Below are 14,006 nucleotides of genomic sequence, written 5' to 3' on the forward strand. Positions count from 1 at the left end.
TGGAGCCCCTCGTGCAGCCCCAAGCCTCGCCAGGTGCCCGGGGCAGGAGCTGCAGCACCACGAGGGTACCCCCACCCCGGCTGCCCCCCGCTTCCCCAGCACCCTCTGCTGCTTCTGGTCTCGCCTCCCAGGCTGCCCGGTGCCTCTGTGTGTCCGTGTCCGTGTCCACGTCCCGGTGTCTCTGTGCCACCCGCTGTGCGTGTGCCGTGTTTGTCACTGTGGTGTGTTGTGTTTGTCACCGTGCCCACGCTCCTGTCTGGTGGTTCTGTGTTTCAGAAAAAGATTGTGGGGATGGCTCTGACGAAAAGAACTGTCCAAAGCCTACCGGTTAGTGCATAGATCAACATGCACCAGACCCCCACCTGGCCCCCCGAGCCCCCAGACCTGCCCCCTCCAGAGGGCTGCGAGCCCCGGGGGCTGCTGCTGGACACTGGCAATGCCCCCCGTCCTCTCTGGCAATGCCCCTGGTGCCTCTGGTGATGCCCTCCTCCTCTCCAGCAATGCCCCCTGGTGCCTCTGGCAATGCCCCTGGTGCCTCTGGCAATGTCCCCCAGCTCTCCAGCAATGTCCCTCATGCTCCCCAGCAGCAGGAGGGACATGCCAGGTGCCAGGGAGCCACGGTTCCTCCCAGCTCACCGAGCAGAGCCACTTGGGAAGCTGCTCTTGGTGGGAGACTAGAGAGGTCAAGGGTTGCAGCTGCAGGAGCTGAGCTGCTAGCGAGGCCACATGGCAGCTGGCAGTGCCACTGTCCCCATCAGTGCCACTGTCCCAGTCAGTGCCATTGTCCCTACCAGTGCCATCATCCTTTTGCCCATCCTGAGGCACCAGGAAGCAAATCCCCTTGACCAGTCTCAGGTAGGGCATCCACAGTGGAGCCCTGTGGTGGTCCCCATGCCAGGCCCCCTGTGCCAGGCAGGCAGAGGGGCTGCATTGCCAGTGTCCAGGTACCCTCAGACCAAACCTCCCCCTGCCCACAGCGGGCGTGGGGGTTCCTCCAGGCAATCTGACCCCCCCAATTGGCTGTTCCAGCCCCATCCCCATGGGTGCACCCCCAAAGGAGCGCCCGTCCCCCAGCCCTGCTCCCCCCAGAGTGGAGCCCAGGGCCCCTCAGGTTCATGGCTGATCTATGCAGTTTCTGTGTTTCATTTTCTCTGTGTGCTGCTGGTGCTGTGGGGTGGGAGGGCTGGGGGTCTGCAGCCCATGGCGGGGGTCCCACCGCCAGCACTCAGGGGCTGCTGTCACCCCATGTCCCGTCTGCCGGCGTGGTCTGTCCGGTCCCTGTTGTTCCCCGCTTCCCCCGGCGAGGGGTCTCTGCTGTCCTCCCTCCTGCCAGCCCCCTCCTGGCCGGGCCCCTGCTGACCCCCTGCCCGCCCCGCTTCCCTCTCCAGACAACGACTGCGGGGACAACAGTGACGAGGCCGGCTGCAGCCACTCCTGCTCCAGCAACCAGTTCAAGTGCAACAGCGGGCGCTGCATCCCCGTGCACTGGACCTGCGACGGGGACAACGACTGCGGCGACTACAGCGACGAGACCCACGCCAACTGCACCAACCAGGGTGAGCCCCAGCCCGCGGGGGGGACCCCCAACCACAGCCATTGCCCAGAGAGCCAAACCCTGCCCCGGGCAGAGCCGCCCTGCTTCTAGGCAGGGAATTCTGCAGCCTTCTCTGGCCACACTCAGTGGCCAGATCCCCCTCCTGTGCCTCTGGGTGCCTCCAGCTGTTTTGCTGCTGGCTGAGTGCCTGGTCCTGAGCCAATCCCGGAGCCCCCCAGCTCCATGGGGTGCAGGCAGTGAGCAGTGCCCTCCCCACAGCCACGCGCCCGCCCGGGGGCTGCCACACGGACGAGTTCCAGTGCCGGCTGGACGGGCTGTGCATCCCCATGCGCTGGCGCTGTGACGGTGACACGGACTGCATGGACTCCAGCGACGAGAAGAACTGCGAGGGGGTCACCCACGTCTGCGACCCCAACGTCAAATTCGGCTGCAAGGACTCAGGTGAGAGCAGGGGGCAGGGGATCCCACCTGGGAGTGCTGGACTGTCCTCAGTGCTGGGATAATGGGGAAACGCAAGCAGCCGACCCGTGAACCATGATCCAGATGGATTCTGTCATCCTCAGATCCCTTCTGCTCTTCTCTGAGGAAGGGGCTGGGACACACTTTGGTGGGCTGGGGACAAGGGTGGTGGGACACCAGTTCTGGGGCTCACCTTGTGAGCCCCCAGGCCCTCCCTGACCTGTCTCAGGTCTGGGCCAGCTCTGGTCCAACTACTGGGGAGCCCTGAGCTACTCAAACACCCCTATGCCCCCCGTGCGTGGGATAACATCTGGAAATGCCTGGAATAACGTCCCTTCTGGTTCTGCTCTGCCCCCTCCCTGCCCGCTCCCCGTCAGCCCGGTGCATCAGCAAGGCCTGGGTCTGTGACGGGGACAGCGACTGCGAGGACAACTCTGACGAGGAGAACTGCGAGTCCCTGGTGTGCAAACCCCCCTCTCACACCTGTGCCAACAACACCTCCATCTGCCTGCCCCCCGAGAAGCTCTGCGACGGCTCCAACGACTGCGGCGACGGCTCCGACGAGGGCGAGCTCTGCGGTGAGCGCGGGGCCGGGCGTGGGGACACGGGGTGACCCGGGAGTGGGACGAGGAGGTGACAAGCTTGTCCTGTCCCCACAGACCAGTGTTCCCTCAACAACGGCGGCTGCAGCCATAACTGCACCGTGGCCCCTGGCGAGGGCATCGTGTGCTCCTGTCCCCTGGGCATGGAGCTGGGTGCTGACAACAAGACCTGCCAGATCCAGAGCTACTGTGCCAAGCACCTCAAGTGCAGCCAGAAGTGCGAGCAGGACAAGTACAATGTCAAGTGCTCCTGCTACGAGGGCTGGATGCTGGAGCCCGATGGCGAGAGCTGCCGCAGCCTGGGTGTGTTTTGGGGGGCACCAGGGACCGGGAGCAGCTCCCCAGCTGCCTCGGGGAGTTTGTCCTCTGGTGGAGCTGGGGGTTGTGCTGATGGACGTGGCTGGGTGATGGTGGGATCTGTGCTGGCAGTGTAGCTGGGGCTGGGTGCACTGTCCCCTGCCTTGTCCCTGACCCTGCCCTGCTTCCCCCAGACCCCTTCAAGCCGTTCATCATCTTCTCCAACCGCCACGAGATCCGGCGCATCGACCTGCACCGAGGGGACTACAGCGTCCTGGTGCCCGGGCTGCGCAACACCATCGCCCTGGACTTCCACCTCAACCAGAGCTCCCTGTACTGGACCGATGTGGTGGAGGACAAGATCTACAGGGGAAAGCTGCTGGAGAACGGGGGTGCGGAGCCTTGGCTTGGGGGAGCTGGGGCTTGGAGGGAAAGCAGGGGTGCAGGTCTGGGGTCAGTGATCCTGTGGCACCCCGCGGTGATGCGGCAGCTGAAGCCCACAGCCCTGATAGTGATCCTGTTCTGCTCTCATTATGCAGTAGTTAATTAGCATTCCCAGCGCTTCCCTGCTGGTAATTGCAGCCCAGCAGCTGGGCACAGAGAGGACACCCTCCCCATCAGTGCTGCTCCTGCAGGAGCCCAGGGGCAGGACTAGGGATGGGGGGCTGAGCCCTTTGGCATCTGGGCCATGGATGGATGCTGAGCTCTTTGGGATCTGGACTATGGACAGGGGGTGCTGAGCTCTTTGGGGTCTGGACTACGGATTGTGGGTGCTGAGCTCTTTGGGGTCTGACCATGGGTAGGGGGTGCTGAGCCCTTTGGGGTTTGGACCATGGACAGGGGTAGTTCAGGCCCTGTTTGGGGAGGACACGTCCCCCCACAATAAACCCCAGCTGAGCTGGTTGGAGCTGTTGGGGATACAGGGGTGGTAATGCTGGGTGGGCTGGGGAAGGGGCACCAGGCTGAGCCCTCACCTTGTGCCCCACAGCTCTGACCAGCTTCGAGGTGGTGATACAGTACGGCCTGGCCACCCCCGAGGGACTGGCCGTGGACTGGATCGCTGGCAACATCTACTGGGTGGAGAGCAACCTGGACCAGATCGAGGTGGCCAAGCTGGATGGCACCATGAGGACCACGCTGCTGGCCGGGGACATCGAGCACCCCCGCGCCATCGCCCTGGACCCTCGCTATGGGTGAGGCAGGAGGGGACAGCGCTCACCGGGACACGCCAGCACCTGTGGGGGGATGAGGCCACGGGCTCCTGTCCTTGCTCACAGTCCCTCCTGGCAGGATCCTGTTCTGGACGGACTGGGACGCCAGCCTGCCCCGCATCGAGGCTGCCTCCATGAGCGGTGAGGGCCGACGCACCATCCACAAGGAGACGGGCTCGGGGGGATGGCCCAACGGGCTCACTGTGGACTACCTGGAGAAGCGGATCCTCTGGATCGATGCCAGGTAGCGCCAGGACACCTCTCTCTGTCCCTCCCTGTCTGGATCTTCCCCTGGTTCCGGCGTTGTGCTGGGCTGGGAGAGAGAAGCCTTCACGCTGTGGGCTCTGTTTGTGTCTCCAGCACGTGCCAGGCCTGGCTCTGGGTGGTGTCCTCTGTGGATCCTGGTGTAAATCAGCAGGATTTCCACCATGGCTGCTCAGACCCTGCTGGTTGTTGCTGTTGGGTTAAAGACCCCGTGGCGCCCCCTCCTCACCTCCCTCGCCCTCATCTCACCCCGGCACAGGTCGGATGCCATCTACTCAGCCCTGTACGATGGGACGGGGCACATCGAGGTGCTGAGGGGACACGAGTACCTGTCCCACCCCTTCGCTGTCACCCTGTACGGGGGTGAGGTGTACTGGACCGACTGGCGCACCAACACCTTGGCCAAGGCCAACAAGTGGACGGGGCACAACGTGACCGTGGTGCAGAGGACCAACACGCAGCCCTTTGACCTGCAGGTGTATCACCCCTCCCGGCAGCCCCTGGGTGAGGCTGAGAGAGTGCAGGAGGGGGGACGAGGTGGGGGGACAACAGGGGGTGGCTCTGGCACTTGGTCTGTGCTCACACCCCCTTGGAGCAGCAGGTGGATGCTGCTCTCATCCCTGTGGCTGCCCCTTTGCCCCGTCAGGTGATGAGGGTGATGCTTGATGGGTCTGGGGGGGGCTGCAGCTCTTGGGGTCTCCTGGGTGGGTGTCCCCAAGGCTGGGATGTCGCTGAGTCCTGTCCCCTTTGCAGCTCCTAATCCCTGCGAAGCCAACGGGGGCAAAGGGCCGTGTTCCCACCTCTGCCTCATCAACTACAACCGCACCTTGTCCTGTGCCTGCCCCCACCTCATGAAGCTGGACAAGGACAACACCACCTGCTATGGTAGGGGTCTGCCAGGGGAGCTGGGGGGATGAGGGGGTGCTCTGGAGCCGCGATCCCACCGCTGCCCTTCTTCTTCTCCCAGAGTTTAAGAAGTTCCTGCTGTACGCGCGGCAGATGGAGATCCGGGGCGTGGACATCGACAACCCCTACTACAACTACATCATCTCCTTCACCGTGCCCGACATCGACAACGTCACCGTGGTGGACTACGACGCTTTGGAGCAGCGCATTTACTGGTCAGATGTGCGCACCCAGACCATCAAGAGAGCCTTCATCAACGGCACCGGCGTGGAGACCGTCGTCTCTGCAGGTTGGTGTGGGGGGAGCTGGGACGCCCCCAGCCCTCCAGAGCCTTCAGCTCCCTGAGATCAGCCCTTCCTCTTCATCTGAGCATCATCCCAGCCCCGTCCTCACAGCTGACGAGCTCCTGTCTCTGTTCCCTTGCAGACCTGCCCAATGCTCATGGCCTCTCCGTGGATTGGGTTTCCAGAAACCTCTTCTGGACCAGCTACGACGCCAACAAGAAGCAGATCAACGTGGCCAGGCTGGACGGCTCCTTCAAGAACGCTGTGATCCAGGGGCTGGACAAGCCTCACTGCCTGGTGGTGCACCCACTCCGGGGGTGAGTCTGGTGGGACGTGGGGCTGATGGGAGAGAGGTGTGTGTGCAGGCACAGGTGTGTGTGTGATGGTGCACACCTGGGATGGGGGAGAGAACGGGGGCTGTCCCTGTGTGTCAGCGTGTAGGAGCAGTGTCACAGGAGACGGGGGGCGTGCTGTGTGTCTGCACACACGTGTGTGAAGGGGAGCAGGCTGTGATAAGTGAGCACCCACCAGTGTGTGACAATCCAGGTGTGCACGGGGCTTTGGCAACCCCCAAGCCTCCTCCTGGGTGGGGACAAGGGGCTGTGGGGCTTCCCAGGCTGCGCCACGAGCAGTGAGGGGCTCTGCAAGACTGGGAGGGTGCAGGGGCACCACGGCCCCTCACCCATTGTCCTCTCACCTTGCAGGAAGCTGTACTGGACAGATGGGGACAACATCAGTGTGGCCAACATGGATGGCAGCAACCGCACGCTCCTCTTCACCAACCAGAAGGGACCTGTTGGTACGGACCCCTCCATGGCCCCTGGGATCCCCCACCCACCTCACCTTGCTGTCCTGCAGAGCCTCAAGTGCCCGCTCTGGCTCCTTGTGGGGGTAGCAGCTGTCCTGTGCTGGGTCACCATGACCTTACCTGCCTGCTGTCTCCATCCCATCCCATCCCATCCCATCCCATCCCATCCCATCCCATCCCATCCCATCCCATCCCATCCCATGCCACCTCCAGCTCTGTGATGGTCCCTGCGTGCCACCACCCTGGTGACATTCCCGTCCTTTCCAGGCCTGGCCATCGACTACCCGGAGAGCAAACTGTACTGGATCAGCTCTGGCAATGGCACCATCAACAGGTGTGACCTGGATGGCAGCAACCTGGAGGTGATCGAGTCCGTGCGGGGCCAGCTGAGCAAGGCCACCGCCCTGGCCATCATGGGTGAGGGCTGCTGAAGGGGGACACCTTTCCCTGTCTCCTGGCCCTTCCCAAACTCTCCTGCCCACCTCAGCTGGGGTGGGAGGGGATGGGGGGAGCGCTGCCACATGCTCCTGGCCTCTCTCCACAGGGGACAAGCTGTGGTGGGCTGACCAGGCCTCCGAGAGGATGGGCACCTGCAACAAGAAGGACGGGACGGAGGTGACGGTGCTGCGCAACAGCACCACGTTGGTGATGCACATGAAGGTGTACGACGAGAGCATCCAGCAAGGTCGGTCTGGGGTCCCGTGGGGCTGGGCAGTGCTTAGCCCCTCTGTGGTGGCTTCATCCCTGACAGCTAGCCCAAGCTTTGCCCTTGCCCTCGTGCCAACCTGTGCTGACTGGTGCAGGGCACTCACATCTGCCCCGGCTGCCCCAGCCTTGGTGGGTGCACCCTGGCCCCCTGTAGCCCCTCACCCCTTTTTTTCTGCCACAGCTGGGACCAACCCCTGCAGCCAAAACAACGGGGACTGCTCGCAGCTGTGCCTCCCCACCTCGGAGACCTCCCGCTCCTGCATGTGCACCGCAGGCTACAGCCTCAAGAGCGGGCAGCAGTCCTGTGAAGGTGAGTGCTTGTCCCTGTCCCCTCCCTGAACCACCCCTCAGTGCAGCGAGACCCCGTGGCCACCCCGGGCATGCCTGTGGCCACCTCAGCCGGTGACCCCTCGCTCTGGCTGCACACGGGCTCCTCCCCACTGCTCTGTGTCCCACGTCACTGCAGGGGAATGCTGGGCACCAGAGGGACACTGGGGGGGCTTGGAGGGCTTGTGGGCTCAGGTGGCAGTGACAGCCTTGCATGGGCTGTCCCTGATGAGCGTGGGGGCACTGCCCGGCCACCGAGGGCGTCACTGGTGGAGGGGAGTGGGACAGCACAGTGGACCCTCCCAGGGAGAGGTGGGACCCTCGCTGTGGGCAGCAGGCTGGGCTCACTGGGAGCAGGGCCAGGCACAGCCCTCGCTCTGCAGATCCCCCGTCCCCACCGCGCTCGCCGCCATCCCCTCGGGCGCTGCCAGGGCCTCTCAAAGGCTGTTTGTGTGCAAAGTGTTCCGGGTGGTTTTAGTGGGGGGGGTTGGCAGAGCTCTGCACCATCTGGGTCAGGGCAGGGGCTGAATAACAAGTGCTGCCCTGACCCAGATGCGCTGCGGAGCCTTTGCCAACACGGAGTGGGGGTGTTGGCTGGTGGGAAGGGGCTTCGTTCGTGCCCCCCTGGAGCAGGGCTGGACGCTGGAACGGGCTGGGACGGGGGGTTGCAGCCCCCAGGGCCCTGCCAGGCCCATGCTCCTCCCCTGTCACAGTTTTCCACGGTGGAGGGACAGCCTGTGGGTTCTGGGATGTGTCTGACTGTCCCTGCCCCTGTGTCGCAGGTGTTGGCTCCTTCCTGCTGTACTCGGTGCACGAGGGGATCCGGGGCATTCCCCTGGACCCCAATGACAAGTCAGATGCTCTCGTGCCGGTGTCGGGGACCTCCCTGGCTGTGGGAATCGACTTCCATGCAGGTGATGTGGGGCTGGGAACAGGACAGGGGGGCTGGGAAGAGGACAGGGGATGGGGAGCATGAGGGGGCCATCACCATCACCCTTTTGGCAGTGCTTTGCCCTGGAATGCCCCCTCGGCAGCACTGGGTGAGAAAGGATTTCAGGGCTCCAGGGTGCAGGTTTTTACCATTCTGGAGTGACCAGAGGAGGTCACTGACTCGTCCCCTCCTGCCTCCTTGTCCCTCTCAGAGAATGACACGATTTACTGGGTGGATATGGGCCTGAGCACCATTAGTCGAGCCAAGCGGGACCAGACGTGGCGTGAGGACGTGGTGACCAACGGCATTGGCCGCGTGGAGGGCATCGCCGTGGACTGGATCGCAGGTGGGATGGGGCTCTGGAGCCGGGGGCAGCGGGGCCGTGGGGCTCGTGTGGGGGCTCACCATCCCCTCTTGCAGGAAACATCTACTGGACGGACCAGGGCTTCGACGTCATCGAGGTGGCCAGGCTGAACGGGTCCTTCCGCTACGTGGTCATCTCGCAGGGGCTGGACAAGCCACGGGCCATCACGGTCCATCCAGAGAAGGGGTGAGACACCGCCCCAAAGAGGGGCATCACCTGTGGGGTGGGCACAGGGTGAGACCCCCCACACCTCCCGGCGGAGCCGTGTGTGTGCACACAGCAGGGAAGGACTTGCAGGTCTCCTGCCACACCAAGGAGTCCAAACCCTCGATTTAATCCTCCTTTCACTGATGGGCTGAAGTCCCTGGGAGCCCCTTGGGACCTGGTGGGTGTCAGCACCTCAGAAAATCCAAGTGGAGCCTCCTTAGAGTGGCTTCAGCTTTGGACAGAGCCCCATGGAGAGCAGAGGTGTTTGGATCTGGGGAGGGATGGAGATGCAGGGGATGTGACGCTGGGTCTGGGAGCAGGGTCTGGACTGAGGCCCCACTGTGGGGGGATGAATGGGGTGGTGTCCGTCCTTTACTCAAAGGGCCAATGCTGCTTCTGGTGACAAACCTGTGGTGACATCCCTGCTGTCCCCTCAGGTACCTGTTCTGGACAGAGTGGGGGCAGTACCCCCGCATCGAGCGCTCGCGCCTGGACGGCACCGAGAGGATGGTGCTGGTCAACGTCAGCATCAGCTGGCCCAACGGCATTTCCGTGGACTACGAGGTACAGTTGGCATCTGGGAGGATGGTACCAATCCCCAGGGTCCCTGTGGCCGTGTCCTGCTGCTGGGGACACGGTTGCCCTCCTTGGGGCTCCAGAGTCTCAGGAGGGTTGTCCAGGGTGGTCTGAACCCCAGGACGTCCTGCCAGAGGTGCAGAGGGCAGTGCTGCCCCCACGCCAACTGGGATGTTGTCTCACTCCTGCAGGATGGGAAGCTGTACTGGTGTGATGCCCGGACAGACAAAATCGAACGGATTGACCTGGAGACGGGCGAGAACCGGGAGGTTGTTCTGTCCAGCAACAACATGGACATGTTCTCCGTGTCGGTCTTCGAGGAATACATTTACTGGAGCGATAGGTGTGGTGCCAAGGGGGCTGGGGGCTGTGTGGAGGGTGGGGGGAGCTGATGGGTGCTATGGCAAGGTGGGGAGGGGTCCTGTGCTGGTCATCTGGTGACTCTGTCCTCCTTCAGGACTCACGCCAACGGCTCCATCAAAAGAGGAAACAAGGACAACGCCACCGAGTCGGTGTCCCTGAGGACTGGGATCGGCGTGCAGCTCAAGGACATCAAAGTCTTCAACCGGGCCCGGCAGAAGGGTAGGTCTGAGCACGGGGGACAGCTCCACATGTGGGGAACAGGGATGGAATCACACTGTCCCCATCGGAGCCGCGCTGCGCCGTGCTTCGAGCCTGTTCCTTCTCCGGGAGTGCCGAGCGCTGAAAGTGGCCGCGTGGGTGCGTCCTGCCCCATCCCTCACCCAATCCCCCCTGTCCCCCCCACCAGGCACCAACATCTGTGCCCAGAACAATGGGGGCTGCCAGCAGCTGTGCCTGTTCCGCGGCGGCGGGCAGAGGACGTGCGCCTGCGCCCACGGGATGCTGTCGGAGGACGGCGTGAGCTGCCGGGACTACGACGGGTACCTGCTCTACTCGGAGCGCACCATCCTCAAGAGCATCCACCTCTCGGACGAGAACAACCTCAACGCGCCCATCAAGCCCTTCGAGGACGCGGAGCACATGAAGAACGTCATCGCCCTGGCCTTCGATTACCGCTACGGCTCCAAGGGCAGCAACCGCATCTTCTACAGCGACATCCACTTCGGCAACATCCAGCAGATCAACGACGACGGCACGGGGCGCAAGACCATCGTGGAGAGTGAGTGGCACGGGATTGTCCCTTCTGTGCCTGCCCTCAGACCCGTCCCTCGCTCCCCCACCTCCTCCCGCACTCCCTCTGTTCTTGCCCAAGGGGTTTTGGAGGTGTTTGGAGGGGCAGCGAGTACATGTTGAGCTGTGAGAAGTTTCTGAGGAGCCTCTGGCAATGGACAGAGGCACTGGGAGCAGCCTGCAGAGCTCGTTCTGGCACGGAGAGCGTGTCACGAGGCTTGGGCTCTAGAAACAGGCACTGCAGCGATGTTGAGATCAGCTCTGTGCTCACACTCACCTCTCGAGGCAGCGCCCTAAGCCCTGACCCTTGGAGTGCCCAGCCCTGGCCTCACCTCCAGGCCTCACCTTGCACTTGGTTGGGTTTATTGGCACCTGCAGCAGCTTCAAAGAACCACGGTTGCTGCTCCAGGAGCTCCCTGAGCCAGGGCCTTGGACATGCTGCTAATGAGGGAATTCACAGTGGTGCTCATGGTGCTTTTTCCCTGGGAGGGGAGAGCATGGCCCAGCTCTCACAGCTGCCTCATTAAACCCTTTTCCAAGCATTAATTAGTGGGGAGGATGGGTGCACGGTTCAAGTTCCCAGCGGGGAAGGGCTCCCTGGTCCCCACCAGGCTTTGCCTTGTCACTTTGTGCCCCAGAGGCTCAGCTGTCCCCTGGCAGAGGGAAACCCTCCCCTTTCCCAGCACTGCTGCTGTGGACCCACAGCAAGGTCTGGCTGGTGTGGAGTTTGAGAGCCAAATTCAAGTCCTTGGTGCATTGTAGGTGTGCATCCCTCAGCCTTCCTGCAAGGGAGGGTCATTCCAACACAGCTCTACCCACGAGACTCCGGAGTCTCAGGGGTCTCTGCGCCCCCCTGAGCACAGCCCCCAGCCCTACTGAGTCCCCACCCGGCAGCCAAAGCCTCCGAGGGATTTTTGGGCTGTAATTAAAAGCAAAAACTTCAACATCCCAGTGTCAGGGTCAGCGCTGGCCATGCAGGGGGACCCACAGCCTTGCCGGGGTCCGCGCTGGGTGTGACCTTTGCTGTCCCCACAGACGTGGGCTCGGTGGAGGGGCTGGCGTACCACCGCGGCTGGGACACGCTGTACTGGACCAGCTACACCACCTCCACCATCACCCGGCACACCGTGAACCAGAGCCGGGTCGGGGCCTTTGAGAGGGAGACCGTGATCACCATGTCAGGGGACGACCACCCCCGAGCCTTCGTGCTGGACGAGTGCCAGAAGTGAGTGGCCATTGATGGTCCAGCCAGCCCCGCCAGGGATCCGCGTGGTCCCAGTGGACATTGTGGGGAGGAAGCTCTGGATCCCAGCACAGAGAGGATTGGACCCCCAGGGAGGAAAGACCCTGTAGCCCCCTCCCCACAAAGCAGCTCCAGACCCCCTGTCCCATCCCCATCCACGGGGTGCCACATTTCCCAGCTGGCTGCAGCAGCCTCATTCGCCCCCTTCCCACTCGTTTTACGTGGGAATGATGTCCCATGCGTGCCCCAGTCTCTGGAAGCCCCCCAGATGTGGAGGGATGGGCTGAGCCAGCCTGGATGTGGCTGAGCTGGGGCTCCAAAGCTGTTGTGTGTCCCTCCCCTCCCAGCCTGATGTTCTGGACCAACTGGAATGAGCAGCACCCCAGCATCATGCGGGCCACCCTCTCCGGTGCCAACGTCCTCATCATCATCGACCAGGACATACGGACGCCCAATGGGTTGGCCATTGACCACAAGGCTGAGAAGATTTACTTCTCTGATGCCACCCTGGACAAGATCGAGCGCTGCGAATACGACGGCTCCCATCGCCATGTGAGTCTGAGGCCAGTGAGATGGGGAGGAAAACTGGGGCTGGAGTGTGGCCAGAGGGAAGCAGAGCTGTTCCTGGGGCTGGAGAGGTCAGGCATCCCATTGGGATGGACATGTCCATGTCATCCCATGTCCATTGGGGTGGCCACTGTGTTTAGGGGGCTGTGGGGCTGCATCCCACAGTGGGTTCCTCCTACTCCCAGTTGGGCCGTGTCCCTGAGAAGTGAGGACATAGCTTCAAGCTGCATCAGAGGAGGTTCATGTTGGACCTGAGAAGGAATTTCTTTATGGAATGGGTTGTTAAACATTGGAAGAGGCAGCCCAGGTTGGTGGTGGAGTCACCATGCCTGGAGGTGTCCAAGGAACTGCTGGACATGGCACTGACTGCTCTGGAGGGAGTTGGTCACAGGTTGGACTTGATCTTGGAGATCTTTTCCAACCTCGAGGATTCTGTGAAGTGTCCAAGGACAAGTTGGATGGAGCTTGGAGCAACCTGGAAGGTGTACCCGCCCATGGCAGGGATGTGGGAACCGAATGAGTTTTAAGATCCTTTCCAACCCAACCCCTCCCACGATTCTGTGCCCGGCAGGTGATCCTGAAGTCGGAGCCCGTGCACCCCTTTGGCCTGGCCGTGTACGGCGATTACATCTTCTGGACGGACTGGGTGCGCCGAGCCGTGCAGCGCGCCAACAAATACGTGGGCACCGACATGAAGCTGCTGCGCGTGGACATCCCCCAGCAGCCCATGGGCATCATCGCCGTGGCCAACGACACCGACAGCTGTGAGGACCCTCTGGTGTCACTGCAGTGTCCCTGCCCTCTGCCCCTCACCCTGGCAGCAGTCCTGGGCAAGGGGAACCCATCCCAATGTCCTTTCTGGCACTTCAGGAATCCATCCCACCATCCTTCATTGTCTATTTGGGAGTCATCCCACCATCCTTCCTGGCTCTTCAGGAACCCATCCCACTGTCCTTCATGGTCCTTTGGGCACCCATCCCACCATCCTTCATTGTCCTTTGGGAATCCATTCCACTGTCCATCATGATCCTTTGGGAACCTGTCCCACTGTCCTTCCTTGTCTTTTGGGAACCCATCCCACTGTCCATCATGGTCCTTTGGGAACCCATCCCACCGTCCTTTCGTGGCTCTTTGAGAAGCCAGCTCTCTGTCCGTTCTGGCCCTTTGGGAATCCATCCCCTCATCCTTCCTAGCCCTTTGGGAATCATCCCATTGTCCTTCCCAGCTTATTGTTGCCCCTTTGTGACTCTCACACCGGAGTTGTCCATCCCCAAACCCAGTCCAGGCTGAAGACAGAGAGGATTTGCCCTGTCCCTGCTCTTCCCAGGGCATCTCCTTGTAAAATCTGGGGAAACCAGGTGCCTCCAGCCCCCTACACCTTCCATAGCCCCATGGGAAGAGGTCCCTGGGGAGGGATCCCTACTTTTTGTCCCAGCAGGGAGGACGAGGGGCAAGGGCTGCTGGGTCTGTCTGTGGTGTGACCACTGTCCCTCTGTCCTAGGCGAGCTGTCCCTGTGCCAGGTGAACAACGGCGGCTGCCAGGAC

General features: G+C 62.5%; 1 protein-coding gene across 1 annotated transcript in view; it reads left to right on the forward strand.

Annotated features, from left to right (window-relative positions):
• LRP1 (LDL receptor related protein 1) overlaps nucleotides 1-14,006 on the forward strand; it is a 79,211-nt gene that overhangs the window by 42,407 nt on the left and 22,798 nt on the right. The window contains 26 exon segments of the mRNA XM_053967712.1: nucleotides 1,389-1,556; nucleotides 1,814-1,996; nucleotides 2,392-2,592; nucleotides 2,674-2,919; nucleotides 3,108-3,305; nucleotides 3,902-4,106; nucleotides 4,204-4,368; nucleotides 4,648-4,892; nucleotides 5,142-5,273; nucleotides 5,356-5,583; nucleotides 5,721-5,895; nucleotides 6,283-6,377; nucleotides 6,654-6,803; nucleotides 6,931-7,071; nucleotides 7,276-7,404; nucleotides 8,204-8,335; nucleotides 8,564-8,698; nucleotides 8,773-8,902; nucleotides 9,361-9,487; nucleotides 9,691-9,842; nucleotides 9,957-10,081; nucleotides 10,269-10,640; nucleotides 11,687-11,876; nucleotides 12,242-12,446; nucleotides 13,033-13,225; nucleotides 13,963-13,999. Of these exon segments, the coding sequence (XP_053823687.1) occupies nucleotides 1,389-1,556; nucleotides 1,814-1,996; nucleotides 2,392-2,592; nucleotides 2,674-2,919; nucleotides 3,108-3,305; nucleotides 3,902-4,106; nucleotides 4,204-4,368; nucleotides 4,648-4,892; nucleotides 5,142-5,273; nucleotides 5,356-5,583; nucleotides 5,721-5,895; nucleotides 6,283-6,377; nucleotides 6,654-6,803; nucleotides 6,931-7,071; nucleotides 7,276-7,404; nucleotides 8,204-8,335; nucleotides 8,564-8,698; nucleotides 8,773-8,902; nucleotides 9,361-9,487; nucleotides 9,691-9,842; nucleotides 9,957-10,081; nucleotides 10,269-10,640; nucleotides 11,687-11,876; nucleotides 12,242-12,446; nucleotides 13,033-13,225; nucleotides 13,963-13,999 (4,459 nt within the window).

Source organism: Vidua chalybeata, chromosome 30, assembly GCF_026979565.1.
Source record: "Vidua chalybeata isolate OUT-0048 chromosome 30, bVidCha1 merged haplotype, whole genome shotgun sequence".
Classification (NCBI taxonomy): Eukaryota; Metazoa; Chordata; class Aves; order Passeriformes; family Viduidae; genus Vidua; species Vidua chalybeata.